The sequence below is a fragment of the Protopterus annectens genome, chromosome 1.part0 (genome assembly GCF_019279795.1).
Source record: "Protopterus annectens isolate FY-2018-M chromosome 1.part0, PAN1.0, whole genome shotgun sequence".
Lineage (NCBI taxonomy): Eukaryota > Metazoa > Chordata > Ceratodontiformes > Protopteridae > Protopterus > Protopterus annectens.
Window position 1 is genome coordinate 1,241,192,173 of NC_056725.1, and position 18,121 is coordinate 1,241,210,293.

Sequence of the window (18,121 nt, forward strand, 5' to 3'; positions counted from 1 at the left end):
AATAGTCTGGCTGTTCTGGGGGCTGATTTTCAGTAGAGTCCCATGGAGAAAAGCTCCATAGACAGAAACAATCTTCTTTTGAAATCTATATGTTATAGTATACACCAAAGTGTAGTTCTCATTCACATAAACTTATATAGTTAAGGAATTAAGGAAGTATAGTTCTCATATGCATAATATAGTTAAAGGAGGTAGTTTACAGCAATTTATAAATTGCTACTGTACCACTTGTAACACATTTGTAAAGTTTCTGTTTACATATCTGATTTTTTTAAACTAGTCAACAGTACATGTGTAATGAGGTATGGTGTCCTTTTGTCATGTATATCACTGAACATGAGAAACCTCAAAGAATCCTATTCACAGTAAAACAGACTGAATTGGAGCCCCCTCCATGTACTCCATCTCTTATAAAACTCTTTGTGATGCTTTGTGCCAAACCTTTTGAGCCATGATGGACCCAACCCTTCTTGACTTTCTTTTTCCTTTGCAGGAGAAATGATTCATCAAATATTGCAGTAAATAACCTATACCAACATCAGTAGGTAAATAAGACATGTTGGCATGGTATAGTCCTATTCCAATGTATCCTACTCACTCCTGCTGTTATATGTCAAGCAGAATACTGCTCGTGCCACCATCAAGGTAAACACGGGTAATTGAACGGCAGTCTCAGATTCTCCTCTGCTCTACCTTATGTTGCCTTCCTCAGGGCTGCAGAGAGTGTATGGATATGGTTTATTGTCTAATCTTGGAATGATATGTAGACTGATTGACAAGTACTTAAGGAGAGAGAGTGTGGAATTACAGCCTGAGTCAGAAGTATCAGAACTTGTAGTTAGGGTGTGAAACTATGGCACTTCACGTTACAAGCATGGGAGAAGACATTTTTGTTTATTTTTTTTTAATTTGTCCACCATCTTTTGAGCCAGCCATGTAGGGTGATATGTATTTTTGATGCAGTTAATTTTCTGAGTGTGTGTTTAATACAGTTGTTAAGGTAAGGTGTGGCTGTAGTGGTTTACATTGTATATGTCTTGATAGAAATAAGTTGATATACATTGCTGTGGCCATTGCTTGTGTTCATTCATTTGAGCAGAGACATGAAGTGTATGGAGTAATGTCTGTAGATGGCACATTGTGTATATGTATATATATATATATATATATATGTGTGTGTGTCTGTGTGTATGTATATATATATATATATATATATATATATATATATATATATATATATATATACGGGAGCACATATATTTTTATAATACTCCCACATATGCACAGAGGGATACAGTGGGTTGCAGTGTATGCGACTCACAGTAGCAGCTGAAAGACATTACTGTGGTCATTTATTTAGTCAAACAGTTGATTGTACAGCGTTAGCAGTATCAGTAATGTGGCAGTAGTTGTTGGACATTTGTGTGTGGGGAGGTTACATTGGTTTGCTGTATGTGTGTCTGGCAGCACTTAGCAGAAATACATTACTGTGTCCGTTTTTTTTTTGTATTCCTTCATTCATTTCCCTGCAGTCAGACACATCAGTTGTACAGAGTCAGTAAAGTGGTTAGAATTAGTATGTGCATGTGTTTTTGTGGAACTTTTTTTTGCATTAAGTTTTACAGTACATATCTGACATTAATGGGCTGAAATACATAATTGTGGCCATTATGTTTTTATTTATTCATTCAGTTGCCTCACACTCTGACATTTGTAGTGTACAGAGTCAGTAAAATGTAAGTGTTGAGCACATCTGTGTCTGTGTGTGTGGGTGTGTGTGTTTGTGTGTGTTGGAGGAGGAGGGTTTCTGTTGTTTACTCTGTATGCATTAAGCAGCAGTGAGCTAAAAGGCATTACTGGGGCCATTATTTATGCATTCATTTGATCACTGTCAGACATTTAAGTTGTACACAGTCAATAAACTGTCTACAATTGATGAGCATGAAGATTATCTGTAGATGAAATTGACTGACCCTTGCTATCATGTGATCAGTTACCGTCACTGATTTGGCTTTGTGGGGCTAATTTGTGTTGGAGTAAAGCAATCTGAAGTACATCACTGTGACTTTTGTATTTGAGTACAGTAGGACATCTGAAGTATCTGTAGTGAATAAAGTGGCTTTAAAGATCAAATTTATTGGATCACCTTACCTTCTTTAATAATTTGAAACAGCAATATACATTGCAACTATGTGCTCAATTTCAAATTCATCTTAATGTATTGCGTGTAGATACTTATATTTCTTTTAAAAATAAAATGCAGCACAAACACCAATTTTCCCACATGCAGACAAGCCATTGTCCCATATCAACTTCATTGCATAATGTGTTTTGGTGATGTTATTCTGGATCCAGGAGGTAAGGGAATGGAAGCCTCACTGCTCCTATGTAATAGAGTGACACAGTGCATGTTGATGCAAAACCTGTTTTATTAAGTTTAAATTAATTATAATAATATTAAATTTTATCCTTGATTGTGTCTTTTTGTGCATCAGTTATTTTTTGGCTATGTCCTGAATTCTTGAGCAAAGACATTGAGAGGTATGCCTTATAAATGCATACATAAAACAAATAACATATATATAGATGTCCTTTAGGTTTAACGTGGTGAAAACATCACCAAAGGAGTTTTTTTAAAAGATCAGCTACATTTATGTCACTAAAAATGCTTGCTTTTTCTTGCACATCACACTCACAGAATGATCTGAAAAGGAAGTTCACTCAGAAATGCATCATCACATTCCATGTGCTAATGCTATGCAGAAATAGATACAAGACAACCAGAGAACATCAGGGCAGATGAGAGTATTTTTTTAAAACTTTTATTTTACTTTAATTAGAGATTTGTTAGGGACAGTTTTGATATAGTAGCATGTAAGGACGTTGATGCAACACCCAAAGGCATACATGGAATCATTCTAAGAGATTCTGACTCAGACTGCTGCACATAATCTTTAATGAGTGGCTCCAGAGACAGTCTGTAGATGAAAGCGTCTGACCCCAGCTGTGGTTTCCTCACACTTAGTCATTAGGACTAGGTTGTATATAAATAATAGAACTATTTTCTGTTATTTGATCACAGTGGAACATCTGTGTTGAGGTAGACATAATGAGTGGATGCTTGGCAGTCTGTGGATGAAAATGCTTGACTCCTGCTTTCTTTTGATCCCAATAAACAGTCAGTCAGCTGGCTTTGCAAGCCAGTTTATTGAGTAAAGCAAGTTGAAACAACATTTTGGCTATTATGTTTTTTTAATCACAAGGAGTCATCTGTAAGGTATGCAGTCAGCGGGTTTATATCACATAATCGAACTTCCAAAATATTGAACACCATAAGCTCAAACTTGGAAGTTCGAAATGTGATAACATTGAACGCTCAGAACAGCAAATTTGTTTCCCAGGGAAAAAATTTGCTGTTCCGAGAAACGCACACACAACACAAGCACACCAAAAATAAATAATCCACACACATACACTTTACAAAACCTTACTTCTAACCTTACACTAAACCATACATACAGTACTATCTATCCACTTACCTTAACCCGCTACCTAACCCTAAGGTCCGTAACTATCGCACACTTACCCTAAGGAGATATACCTAAACAAACTAAATAATACACACACATACACTTTACAAAACCCTACCTGTAACCCTACACTAAACCGTCCATACAGTACTATGTATCCACTTACCTTAACTTGCCCCTAACCCTAAGGTCCGTAACTATCGCACCACAGTGGAGGAAATAGCGAAGCCGCGGAACGGCCCACCAAAATCTTGCCCTAGGCAAGATTTTGATGTTCCGCGGCTTCGCTATTTTCCACTTTCAGTGTTGTGGTTTCAATATTGTAGCATTTGAAGTTTTGAGACTTCGATGTTACAATATAAACCCGCAGTCAGCAAAGCAGATATAATGAGTGTTTAAGGAGGCAGCCTGTTGAGGAATGTGATGACAGCAATTGTTATTTGTTCATAGTTAAACAGAAGTTAGCCTGCTGTAGTATTGATGCATCCCATATCAGTTAACTCTACCCATTCATTTATGTCCTGCAACTCTTCCTGTTTAAATTTAGTAGCCATCAGTACTCCTAATTTCATTTGATACCAATAAATCACTTTAAAAATCTTTTTGTTCTTCCAGTTTCTTAAGCCCAGGTTAATCTCCTGCTGTCATATAAAGTATGCAGTGTTGTTGTAACCTATTTCATCACATATAGTAGTTTCATTCTTTACTCATAATACATCCAGAAAGTACAAATCCATTGTTTTCTGTTTTTTTGTCTGATTCAACCTTTGGGTTATCAGCTCTGACCTTGGCACCTTTAAAAGCTGTGGATACAGGGCACTGACTCCTCCCCTACCCATAATTCCCTAAACCCCCCAAGTTACCCAAGATCTTCTTTGCTGCCTGATCAGGAGGATGTGGGTATGAGGTCCTTAACATAGATAAGCTAAGTCTTTATTTTTTGCCTGGTTTGTTATGTATCTTAGCATATTTTTTTTCTTTTTTCTCTTTTTTATTCATACCTCCCCGGTTAAATAAAAATAAGCTATTCTTAAAGTATTGCTATAAATTTCCCTAGTTCTTTCTGCTATTGCTATCAGTTTTGTTGTTATTTTGTTGCATTAACTTTCAGTTCTTAGTTCTTAAAATATAATCCTTTTTAGGGTTTGTTAGCTATGGCAGACAAGGTCCAAGGATTTAAAAGGTGCTTGGCTTGTGGCCTCAAAATTTCACCACAGGATCCTCACTCTTTTTGTGTGTACTGCCTGGGGACACCATATTTGGATACAGATTGTGATGCTTGTGATTCTTTTGGTACAAGGACTATACAAGGTCGTAGGGACAAGTTGGCATTAAAAGGATGACTGGATGTACTATATAGATCCCCAGCATGCCCATTATTATATCAAGATAGTGAGGCAGTCCAGGAGATTTCTCTGTTTCCATCTGGGAGCCAGTCACTTCCAGTTCAGGACAATGCCCTTTGGTCTCACTACAGTCCCCTGGGTGTTCATTAAAAGTATGGTAGTAGTGACAGCGTATCTCAGGCTGCCAGGGTTCCTGGTGTTCCTATATTTAGATAATTGGCTCCTCATTGCTCCAACCAGGGATCTTCTGGTTTAGCAGCGGGGTTTCTTGCTCCAACTTTCACAGAAATTTTGAATGTCAGTCAGACAGGCAAAGAGTCAGTTGACACCTACACAACAGTTGGGGTTCATGGTACCACTTGAACATGGTAAGTAAAATAGCCATACTGTCAAATTCAAAAGTCTTATCTCTGCATCAGGTAGCTTTTCAAGTTCTGCAGCATCCCTATCCTCCTGTGAGACTCATTCTCTGGCTACTAGGGTTGAAGGTGTCAGCGATCCCTTTTGATTCCCCCAATAAAATATATTACATAAGAGTTCTTTAGTAGACCTGATGAGTTCAGTGGTTACAAATATCACATCTGCTACATGCACAGATTTGTTTAGTACCCTTGATGGTTTTAGAATGTTGACCATTCTCCCCATCACCTCCAGTGGCTACAGTAGCCATGGACACTTCCCTCCTGGGGTGGATGGAGGGGCATTTCCAAGTGACAACAGTCCAAGGTTCTTGGTCACATATGGAGTCCAATTTTCACATCAGTATCTTGGAGATTAAAACAGTCCTCCTTGCATTGCAGGCCTTCCAGGACTCTCTCCCCAAGGCCATGCAAACAACATGGCAGTAGTCTGGTAGATCATCAAGCAAGGGGGGAGCCCTCTCATATCCACTTTGCTGGGAAGCCATGGGATTATGGAAGTGGACGTGCATGATGTCTTCCCTTCACTTTCTCATAGTAAAGCACATTGTGCCGACTTCCAGTGTTCTAGTGGACAAATTGAACAGGTCCATTCCTCTGTGTCAAGAGTAGTCTGTTAACCAAGCAGTAGAAATTCAAATATTCAGTCACTGGGGCATCCTTATTGTGATCTTTTTGCTTCATACTTAAAGAACAAGTACATCTTTTACTTTGCCCCAATCCCTCCATAGGGTCAGTCATCAAGGGATGCTGTAGTCCATAATTAGCCTCTGGATAAAATGCATTCAGAAAGCCAGAAGATGCAAGGCTAGAGTAATACTCATTGCCCCCTTTTAGCCAGAGCAAGTTTGGTTCTGTTTTTTTCTGGCCTCTTCTAGTGAGTCCACCCATGAAAATGGACTACCATTCAGATCTCCAGAGTCACCTATCCTGACTGTTTCTCCCATCTCTAAAGACCTTGAAGCTAACCATGTGGTTTCTCCATTTCTAATGGAGGCTGGAAATGTCTGGCTGTCATCTTTAGTGATTCACATTTTATCAGCTTCACAAAAGCGAAATATTCGGAAAGTTTACCTTAGCAAGTGGAAAATGTTTTCTATTTCTGCTTCTTCTAAGGGAATCGATCCCTTTTCAGCACCTCTTCCTTTCATCCTGGAGTTTCTGTCAGATATTTTTTAAGGAAGGCTCCAGGTGTTCAATAATCAAGGTTCAGTTAGCAGACAGTTCATTTCCAAATTGGACACAGTTAAACTCCCCTTGCTTACCTAATGATTTCAGAAGCCTTTCTGAAGGAACCTTCTTATTGAGACACCCTAGAATGGATTTCATTTCTTCATGGGACATTACAGTCATGTGGCAGGCCTTAACTCGTGCTCTTTTTGAACCTGCAGCAACAGTGGATTTAAAACTAGGTGCAATCATTAAATCCCCAAATTATGTTCATATACTACAGGAGGTTTTTACACAAGCCAATGACTGGTGTATTAGTCATAGTCTAAAACTGAATGCAAAGAAATGCATCATCTTTCCCTTTGGCACAAACAGTGTCCCTTCACACTATCAAATCAGCAACAGTACCCTAAATACCCATAAGTGGTGAGGGACCTGGGATGACAGGTTGACTGCAACTGTAACTTTGACCACCACTTGTCTACCATTGTAAGGAAAGCTTTACACATAGCTCACTTGATGTTAAAGGCATCGCCTCAAGAGCAAAAGAGGTTATAATCCCCTTATACTTGGCACTTATCAGGCCCATAATTGAGTATAATGCCCCACTCAGTATGTACCGTACTAAGCACCTGCAGCAGTTAGACCTCAGAGGTTTCTAACAAAGAAGATCAAGGCCATCCAACATGTGCCTTACATGTACCGACTAAAGTCCCTGTCACTATACTCCATGTCATATAGACTTCTTATGGTAGACTTATGCCTGACCTACAGAGCAACCCAAGACCCAAACCTAATGAACTTGCTGCATATCAGTAAATCATATGGGTCTAGGGGTACACATTCCAGGTACTTAAATATGGCCTGTGACTTAAATAGGACTTGCTGGAGGGACATATTTATCTCCTAGCTACTGCCACGTCTTTGGAACAGGCTACTAATTCTTGTGTAGCAGAGCACCTCTATGACACTGTTCAAGGAACCTGGATGAGTGGATGGGGCACCATAAATTCTTACCGGAGATAGCGCCCACAACCCTCCTAAACATGGGCAGTCATCACTAAATGCAACCTTGGGTGTTGACTAGTACTTCTGTTACATTGGCTTGAAATGGCTAGGCTTAAAACAATCTCCGGGTCAATAGCCTAATAATTTCTAATGATCCTATGATTTTTGAAAATCAATTTTCTTGGGGCAGTTACTTCCATAAGAAAGATTTCCGAATTGCAAGCATTGTCCTGGAAACTTGCATATATGATTTTCCTTAAGTACAGAGTGTCTGAGAACAAATCACGCTTTCTTCCCAAAGGTGGCACCTGAAATTAACCTTAACCAGCCCATCAGTCTACTGCTTTCTTAACCCATATTTTCTAATAAAAGAAAGTATACTTTAAATTTGCTATATGTCCATAGACAACTCAGATTTTATTTACACACAACTAAAGGCATTAGGGAATCTGGTCAACTTTTTGTGGCTTTTTCTAAAGCAAAACCGGGCCAAAGTACATCAACGTTCATCCCATCTAGGTGGCTTTCTGATTGTATAATTTGTGTACAACAAGTTGAGATTATCCTTACATAAGAAACCAAAGGCTCAGAGTTCCAGTTGATGAGATTTGTACTGCAGGTACTTGGACTAGTTTTCACGTTTTGGTCTCACTATAAGCTGGATGTACAGTCCAGATCCTGTGCTTCCTTTGGATCCTCCATTGTCAGCAGTATCTTTCCTTTGTACCTTTTAGGTGTTTGGGTAGGTTGGGAATCTGTTACAAAGGTTGAATCGAACAAAAACAGACAGATACAAAAGTGGATGAATGGACCTCACCAGGGACCTATTCATTGAACAGCCTTTGAATGCTGTTTCTCCTTTTATGGCCACGTTTTTGTCTTCATTATAGGCTAGCCTGTTGCAGTATGATTATTGAATGGTTTTCTAGTAATGAGCAGGCAAACTTGATCTGAGATATCTTGGAGGATTATAGGGAATTTTGGGTAGGGGAGCAGTCAAAGTTCTGGATCCACAGCTTCTAAAGTTACCAAGGTCAAATCCGGTAATCCCCTCTCACCCCCTAAATGGCCCATCTCAATACCGGAAGATTACTAAATTCTGGCAATAATGGCCACACAGGTAAAAAAACGCACTCTCCAAAGCTAAGAATACAGCATCCATGGGACAAGATGGCATCCTGGGCTGTGTACTATATGAACTACAGAATGAACTGGCACCTCACCTAAGTTTCATGTTTAAACATACCCTCACCTCAGGCTTCATGCCCACTGAGTGACGCACAGCTACAGTTATCCCACTCCACAAGGGGAGATCCACCTTGGATCCTGGGAACTACCACCCCATCAGTCTGACGAGCCTGATCTGCAAGGCCATGGAACGTATTATCATGGAACTTATACACAAAGACATTGGCAACCTTAAAACACAGGACCCCACCCAGTTTGAGTTTGTGATTGGCCAATCTTGTCTCCTGAACCTGATTGACATCTTTGAATCAGTCTCCAGAGCCATGGACGAGGGTAAGGCAGTCCACACAGCCAATCTGGACCTTGCCAAGGCCTTTGACACCATCCCCCACTCTGGAATCATAAATGAACTTACTAAGCTGGGCATTAATCCCTACATCTCTTGATGGGTTGCCAACTGGCTTACTAACAACCCACACTGTAAAAGTAGCTGATTCCAAATCCAGCTCCAGACAAGTGACAAGTGGAGTACCTCAGGGTTCAGTCCTGGGACCTCTCTTGTTTGGCATCTACTTCTCTGAAGTACAGGCCAACACTAAGGGACTCTGGCTAACAAAGTTTGCAGATGATTGCAAACTGGGAGCCATTATTGAATCCCCAAATAATGTGGATACTCTACAAAAGGACCCTACAGAAGCAGATGCTTGGTGCCAGACCCATGGGCTCAAGCTCAATGCCATGAAATGTATAGTTATCCCCTTTGTGAAAAAACATGTACCCATGAATTACCACATAGGTGGCAGTACGCTAAACACCGAAAGTGTGATAAGAGACTTAGGGACACAGGTGGACAGTGGTCTCACCTTCAATAACCACATCGCCGCAACAATCAGGAAATCCTTTTATGTGGCACACTTCATCACTAAGGGCTTTTCATCCAGAAAAAAGGAGGTCATTGTCCCACTGTACTCATTCCTCATTGGACCCATTATAGAATACAACGCCCCATTTGGTATGTATCTCTCAAGACATCTGCAACAACTGAAAAGGCCGCAGAAATACCCCACTAAAAGAATCACAGGCGTAAAGCAGATGCCCTATGCTGACCGCCTTAAAAAACTCTAGCTATACTCTTGTCGCATATCGTCTACTCCGAGGCGATCTCTGCTTAACATACAAGGCCATGTCAAACCCAGAGCTGTTGGACATGCTACACTTAAAGAAATCCCAGTCCCTCAGAGCCGCAAGCTCCAGGGATCTAAACCTTGTCATCGCAATAAACAAAACATGTTGTAGGCATAGGTTCCTGACCCAGAGACTCCCCAGACTCTGGAATAGACTGCCCATACATGTCAAGCAGAGCGCCTCTTTGGCCCTCTTCAAAAGGAACCTTGATGACTGGATGGGAGAAAGGAAATTCACCCAGGGATCACGTCAGTCGCCCTGCTAGACAGGGGTCCAGGGAAGTAAATAGTGTGGGAAGAAATAACCAGGGAATTGTTATGGCTAGGCTTGTATAGGCCCTAGGGTCGATAGCCTAGTACCAACCTATGAACCCAAAGGTTGAAAGGTTGAACCAGACAAAAACAAGGCATCACAGATCTAATGTTATGTTAAGTATATGACTTTCATTTATCAAACTCTAAAGTTTCCTGTTATTATCTTAACTAATCATTTCCATTCATCCTCATATATAGACAACAGATATAAAATATTTAATTATACCACATCAAAATAAGTTTGTGCATCAGGATAATTCATAATACTACCCATCTCCTTTTAAAGTGTCATCTTATTATTTTTCCATACTCTTTATTGATTTTGTACAATATAAAAAAAATGTATTAACAGTCATCTTATTTTGTGACTCATTATGTTTACCACCATCCTACAAAAAAGACTTGGCAAATTACTGCTAACTTTTCAAATCAGAAGTCTTTGAAATTAATGTAGTAGCAAAATAAAGAGAAAACCTGCACTGTCTGAACTTTGTTAGAGTCCCAACCCAAACATTTTCCATTAATGGAAGTTTTACCTAAATCTTTTCCTAAATCTCCATGTGTTTTTGCAGTAGATTGTTCCAAAGTGCTTACCTCATCAAGTATGTCATATGTTATGCTACCTAACCAAGTATGTCATATGTTACAGTCATATAAAAGGAAGTTGACTAATTATAGTCTGAAAACTGTGCTGCACCTCTAAAGTGAGAAAGGAAGCAAGAAGGCAACAAGATGGTAATATTAAGTAGTGTGGTCATTTTAGTCCCCCCCCCCCCCTTCGATCTTCATCCTTCACTAGTGGTTGTAATGAGTTAGTAAGGAAGTATAGTGTAAAGAAAAAAATGCAGATTGTGGATGATTGCGTATTGATATAATATGTATTTTACATTATCTTTAATAAACATATACCTAATTTTTGGTACTTTTCCGTATTGAGCCCAATGAAGACTGAAAGGTCCGTGACAGGCCCACAAAATGCTGTACTGATAATTTGTGCAAATATGTTTGTTATGTTACCTTCACAGAGGTGAACTGCATTGCAAAGTCCACAGAGCCGAAAACATTGTTGTAATACACAACATTGTCTTTGTGCCTTTGTTTAAACGGCCTAAATATATCGTGCCATCTAGCAAAGCTTCCCCATGTTAGAAGTGCCCTAGGAACTTTTACGGGGGAGGGGTGACTTGAGTTGCACAGATACACACATTTGCTTATGGGTAGGGAAGCTGGGTGTGGGAGAGTGCGGATTGGGGCATTTTGAGTTTAAAAAGCTGGATAGTATATATGATTCGTGGCATAGCGCTTAATCTGTCCCTAATTTTGCTTCATATGTTTCCTCTTCCCTTGTAAAATGATCATTTTTCTGGTAAATCTGTGAGGCTTTTACAGTCAGCCAATAGTGCCGTGCCAAAATTACAGTTTCATACTTTTGTTGTTAAGAAAATGCACTTGGGAGCAAAACAAGTTGTTTGATTAATGCTACGCTTTTCAGGAATATGGCGAGACGTGTGGTAGGGAGTTTAACGGAAAAGTACCTAATTTTCATTGACATATGCAGTGATTTATTTGATGCGCCTGAACTAATACCATGTCATACAGACAAGCCCTTGGTTTAATATTTTATATGATCAAAATTTCCTGTAGTTTATCCATTTCATTTATTATGCCGTTCGTTTTATTTGATAAAAGAAAGTATGTGAGTTAGACAAGTTTTATTTTTGAAATAAAGATCATTTTAATAACTTTTCCTATCAGTTTACAATTTTGAATTGAGATGATTTTATTTTTCAGCTGTGTTAGGTTGCATTGATTTGCCCAAGTGTTCATTCTGTTTTGTCCTTGCAGATGCTTAAACTCCTTTTATGCACATAGGTGGACATTATTGTGTTTGTTTTATTTTTCTTTTCTCCTTTTCACTTATGATTATTTTCCATCATGCTTATTGGTTATTATCATTTATATGATGTTTTAACCTGTAATGCAAATATATTTTTGTAGTTAGTTTGTTGAATTGTGCTCTTCTTTTAACTTTGAAAGCATTGTCCAAAGTGTCTTGAATAACTGTTTTGATTACAAACTTGCTAGAATTTTTTTAACTATAACCAGTATATTGTGATTTAGTAGTTTTGCCAGTGTTCTATTTGATTTTAGCAAAATTAACTTGCTTGTTGCTGTGCAGATTTCTAGATTGCAATTTTAGTTTAATTCTGTTATATATGATTGTGCTGAGCCTGTTGCATTAAATAGAGTTTTTATAAAATGTTAAGAAATGATGCATTGCTTCTCCCATTATATTGTCCTTAGGGCCAAGGTGTGGTTCGTGAATGGTTTGATATTCTTTCTAATGAAATAGTTAATCCAGACTATGCACTCTTCACTCAGTCTGCTGATGGTAAGAGGTCTCAATCTTGTATCTTGGCGAATGTTGAAATGCCTGCAAAATTTGTATACTTAAAATTTTTGCAGTGTGAGCTTTGCTTGTTATATTGATGAGTGTTTTAAAATAGTTTTCTTCACAAATGCGTAAAAATCATGGCTTATAAAACTGAAGCCAGTAATTAAAGTTGTCTGCCTTTTGTTTCATTCTTTAACTCTGTGCAGGCAATAAAACTGCCATTTTCTTGGGCCAACATTAGTGTTGCCAACTGAATGAAATGTTTATTTTTGGGCGACTTCCACAAAGTACCTTTGCTGTTCTAAAAAGAACAGGGAAAAACACAATTTTTGCATCTACAGTCCTAGGATAATACTGAAAAGTGCAGCAGTATAAGAAGGCTTTCTTCAGAAGAGCAAGTAAAATGATACAACTGAATAACTCACAAATGTTGTGGACTTTAAACTTGTCTAGCTCACAAACTTTCTTTTATCAAACAAAATGAGTGGCATAATAACTGATAAGACTTGGTGCTTTAAACTTTCCCAGCTTCAAGATCTAGGTTTCAAAAGATTTCTTCCACAGTCTCGGGTTCAATCTTGATCTGTTGTTGCTTTTTGTATGGATTTGCATTTTGTGCCATAGTTTTTGCATACCTTTTTTGTATATGTAGTATTTTCTTATACATGTGCTAATTGATTTGCTGCTCTAAACTTGTCATAAGTACTGTATGCAGCCACCACCTTTGTGGTACAACCTGTAGCTGAAAATGGTCTGTGATATGTCAGCTTACCCAGCTGACACATAAGTAAATGAAGATAGTTTCAGGCGGTACTGAGATATCTTTACACACTGGGGTACCCCTTTTTCTAAAGCACTTTGACATCTTTTTTAAGTAGTTTTAACACTAAAAATGCCTGATAAAGGAAGCTGCCTGTCTTTGATTTATGGTCTCCGATTTGTGAATGCTTGTTTTTTAATGGCTGCAGAATGTCCTCTTCATAAAATCCTTGCAGGTCCAGGACATAGGCAAGAAGTGATAGCATAGTTATAAATGCTGTGTTATGGAATATACTTTATTTATTTGTTTATTTATTTTATTTATTTATTTAAATAGGATTACTGAAGTAGGACACTATACTTGTAGAACTATTTAAGGCCCTCCCTGGTGTAAACACAGGATAATTACAGAGACAAACTTCACTTACAAAGAAGTCTTTAAAGCAATTTACATGTGATTAAGTCCAAGTTGACATGCACACAAAGCAATAAAGATTAGATGTTTACAATTAACCAGTATTGTAATAATCAGCGTACAATTGCACTTTAAAATCTGGTTGTTACAGGTGACCATGTGATGTATGCTTTGGTATTTAAATGAGTAGTTGTTTTACTTGTATTGCTCTGATGAAGTCCTTATTCAGTACAGACAGTAGTGTTAAATGTCTTTATTAAATATGTGACAATTATTCCTTTGTAATTTTTTTTCTGGTTGCCAGTTTAGTGCCAAAGTGTTTTGTATTGGTTCAGTGTACATACATTGGCAATAAAAGAAAGTTAAAACAGCAAGTAGGCAAGTGAGAGGTAGAGTGTTTGTAGGATGGCAAGAGAGAGAGTGAAGGTTTGAGATTTGAGGGAACTGGGTGCCTTAACATGAAGGATCATAAAATAAGGAATGATACAAAGTTAAGTAGAGGGGAAGTGCAAGCATAGGAAGGTTAGAGAGAGACATAGACAATAAAATGTGTGAGTTACAGGCAGGAAGGTGGATAGAACGAGTGTATATTTTGTCGCAAGACGTGTTCAGCGAACACGACTTCATCGGCACATAAACATTGAATCCAGTAATCGCCGAACATCCACATCAGTGACTGTTTTTCCAGGGGAAAAAAAGCACTTGGCTGAAAAAAACAAAAAACAAACATTAAAACCCTACATTGTGGAGGGCTGTGCCCCCCACACCCCCCCCCAACTAAATTTAACAACTCCGAGATCGCACTACAGTGGGGAAAAGGGCAAATCCCCGATGACAGCCAAGCTTTTTTTTTTCCCCTGGGAAAAAAATTGCTGAAGTGGTCGTTTGGCGATTACTCGATGTTTATGTGCCGATGAAGAGATGTTTGCTGACCACGTCTTTCGACAACATAATATAGACCCGGATAGAAGAAGTGGAACATAGGAAGAAAGAGGTAAGATTGGGAAAGGTGAATGAGTATTATGAAGAGAAAGGTAAAGTGATATGAGTAAATGGTCTACAGGGGTTAGGTGTTGCTAGCAGAGTAGATGCAAATGATTTCTAAGACAATTTGCAGGATGTTAGAAGAACTTACAATGGTTTAAAGTGATGTTATATTTGGAAAAGCAGTAGTGTTTTGCTACTTTAGAGAGATGCTGTTTGAAAATTTTCTTGAAATCAGACAGGATGTTGGAATATTTTATAGTTCTTGGAATGTTTTTTCAGCGTGTGGGGCCTAAAATGGAGAAACTGTAGTTAGTGCATTTTCCTAATGGAGAAGAAGGTGTGGAGAGAATGGACATGAATGGGTTGTGATCTGATTTTGCAAGTTCTATCCTGAGTTATGCAACTTTTAGCTAGGTGTTAGAAGGAGTTTTGGCTACAAAGCTTGTATAGAAATTTGATTAACAGTAGCTTTGCTGTTTGTTGAACCAGTAGCCAGAAACAAACCATATGGTAGAACTGTAATGACAACAAGCTTTACAATAAAAGGAAAAAAAAATGACCCAAAGTAAGAATATTAATTCTCAGAATGTTAGAGCCCTTATCACTGAAATAAACAAGTCAGGAACTTAATAAAATCCACCAAAGCCAAGCTTGAGGCTAAAATAGCTACCCAAACCAAAGTCAGTCAGAAGGCCTTTTTAGTTATGTTCATAATCTCAAAAGCACAGTGCAGCCGTCTGCTTGAGCTATTGTTGCTTACACTGAAGCTGAAGATGTAGCGAACCTACTAGCCGATAAATTTAGCTTTAACTTTATCACTGTCTCCGCTCTGTCTGTCCCTCAAGGTATACCTAAAACTAGGTCACCTCCAGCTATCGTGCAAGACGAAGTCCTAAAGGTGCTATCAGACCTAAAAGTACTGCATCAGTGACTCCTGACAGTATCCCTGGCTGCATCTTAACTTGCGTTAAGCACGACTTAGCCACATCTCTAACACTGTTCCATCTCAGCGTCCATACAGTTTTTGCACCAAGTAAATGGGGAACAGCTACATTTGTTCCTTTCATAAGGGAGGGCCTTCCACAGACCCATAATAATGACCAGCCTCATATGGATGGAAAGGCTTGTCATGAAACTAATCACTGTGGACATAGGGAACCTCCAAGCACTGGATCCATCTTCGTTTGGCTTCATCAAGGGCAGGTTATGCTTACTCAGCTTGGTGGACTTTTTTAAATAGGTCACCAAAAAATGGATGGAGGCAGAATGGTACACACACCATACCTCGACCTGGCTAAAGCTTTTGACACAGTTTCTCAATCAGGCATAGTGGAAAGGATAAAAAAAGGGAATAAACACCTGTGTTACCAGCTGGATTGCTAGGTGGCTCACAAATAGGACACAGGAAATCAAAATATGGGAAGTTACCTCCACAAAGAGACCAGTCACCAGTGGAGTCCCCAAGAGTTCTGTGCTGGGACCTTTTCTGATTAGCATCTACTTTCCTGAAGTAGAAGCCAATACCAGAGGGCTCTGGATGACTAAGTTTGCAAATAACTATAAGGTAGGGGAGGTCATTGAATCCCCAAATGATTTAGTCATTCTGCAGGAAAGTTTGTTCCAAAAAATAACTGGTGCCAAAATCATGAACTGAAACTTAATCACCCCAAGGATCTACCACACTGACAGTATGCCCCTAAGAGTTGACCCAGTTGTTCAGGATTTGGGAACTTGTGTGGACAGTGACCTAACTTTTGACCAACATGAGTCCATTGTTGTAAGAAAGTCCTTGTAAATTGCACAACTTGTCAACAAATTGATTGTGTCTAGATGTCGAGATGCTATTGTCCCCTTTACTCAGCCCTCATTAGTCCAATCATTGTATTTAATGCCCTGTTTGGCATGTGTCTGTCCAGACATGTAAAACTGGAACAACCACAGATATACCTTACTAAAAAGATACAAGACCTAAACAGCATGCTCTATATTGACCGACTCAATGCCCCATCATTATACTCTGTATCTTAAAGACTCCTAAGAGGTGACGTGTCTGGCATGCAGTGCATCTTCTGATCCAATACTGATGGATTTACTGCATATCAGTAAGCCAAATAGCTTCAGAAAAACTAGGGTTTTAAACCTCTTCTGCAAATTCTACGAAATTGTTTGGAGGGCAGGTTCATCTCAGAGGATACTACTGCTATGGAACAGACTTTCCATCTACATAAAACAGAATTCAGCCCTGTCCATATTCATGTGTAACTTGGATCTATGAATGGGAAACAGAAAATTTATCCCCGGACTGTCCCCTGTACTACTGATGGATGGAGGCTCCTCCTAAATGGTTTATATCATGCATAGGTCTCCTCAAATTCTCTATGTTGTAATCCCAGTTATTCTTGTTAGGGGTAATATATAATTATTGACGATGGGATGATTGAGACCAAGCTTTAACCAAATGAGATGGGCTAGTTTGAGCAAAAAAAGCTTAAAATGGCCTGAAAGGGCGGGTAGTCTAGTACTTACTAATTCACCTAAGTGAGATGAAATTACATTGTATTGGAAGTTGTTTGTAAGGAAGAAAGGTTTTTCTTTGATGCTGAAGCTATTATTGGGGAGAGCATGTTTGAGCTGTATCACAAGCATGTCTTTATCTGTGGTGTCTCCTCTTGCTAGTGATAGAAAGTGTGAGGTCATCCAGGAAAATGTGTTTGCTGTATTTTTGATTTGGTGTTATGAACGTGTAGCTGGAGGTTTAGATTCTGATCTTGCCAGAGTCTGTAATATGTAAGTGACGTGGTGATTTCCAGAAAGTACTGGTTGTGGCCTAGAATGACAAATTTGGATGTAGAGGATTTAAATTTCTGTCAAGTTCCAAGCAGCATGACTTTTGGTTTAGTAGGTGTCTCTGGAGAGGATTATGTCACATTGCAGCTGTATTTCTTTGTGATGAGAGGAAGTATGAGATCTGTAGTTAGCCATGTCGTTTGCATAGAGAATGGTGGGAAGATGCAGGATGCCTGAAGGTAGTTTGTTGATACAGACAGAAATACATAGGTGAGAGTACTGAATCCTGTGGCACTCTTTTGAGTAGGAGTGCTCTGTCTGAGTAAGAAGAGGCAAATTTCACACTGTAGTTGTGGTTGAAAAGGAAATGAATGAATCATTGGGAAGTTTTGGTGCTAATATAATAGGCTAGAAGATCACTGTGCCAGCATTAGCATTGATTATTTAATCTTCAGCTCTTAAAAATAGTTTAGTTGATAGTGCTTATCATTGTCTTTAGTGGCTCAATAAAGTTTCCTTTCATAGGTTCCGCTGTGGCGACCCCTAACCGGGAAAAGCCGAAAGACACAACAAGGCAAGTACTAGGCTAGCTGCCCTTACAGGCCATTTTAAGCCTAG

At 38.9% G+C, this 18,121-nt stretch overlaps 1 protein-coding gene across 1 annotated transcript in view; it reads left to right on the forward strand.

Moving 5' to 3' along the window:
- The window catches only part of HACE1 (HECT domain and ankyrin repeat containing E3 ubiquitin protein ligase 1), a gene marked incomplete in the record, with an annotated part of 1,502,717 nt that overhangs the window by 1,104,003 nt on the left and 380,593 nt on the right, over positions 1-18,121 (forward strand). Inside the window, 1 exon segment of the mRNA XM_044065909.1 lies at positions 12,465-12,552. Within this exon segment, the coding sequence (XP_043921844.1) occupies positions 12,465-12,552 (88 nt within the window).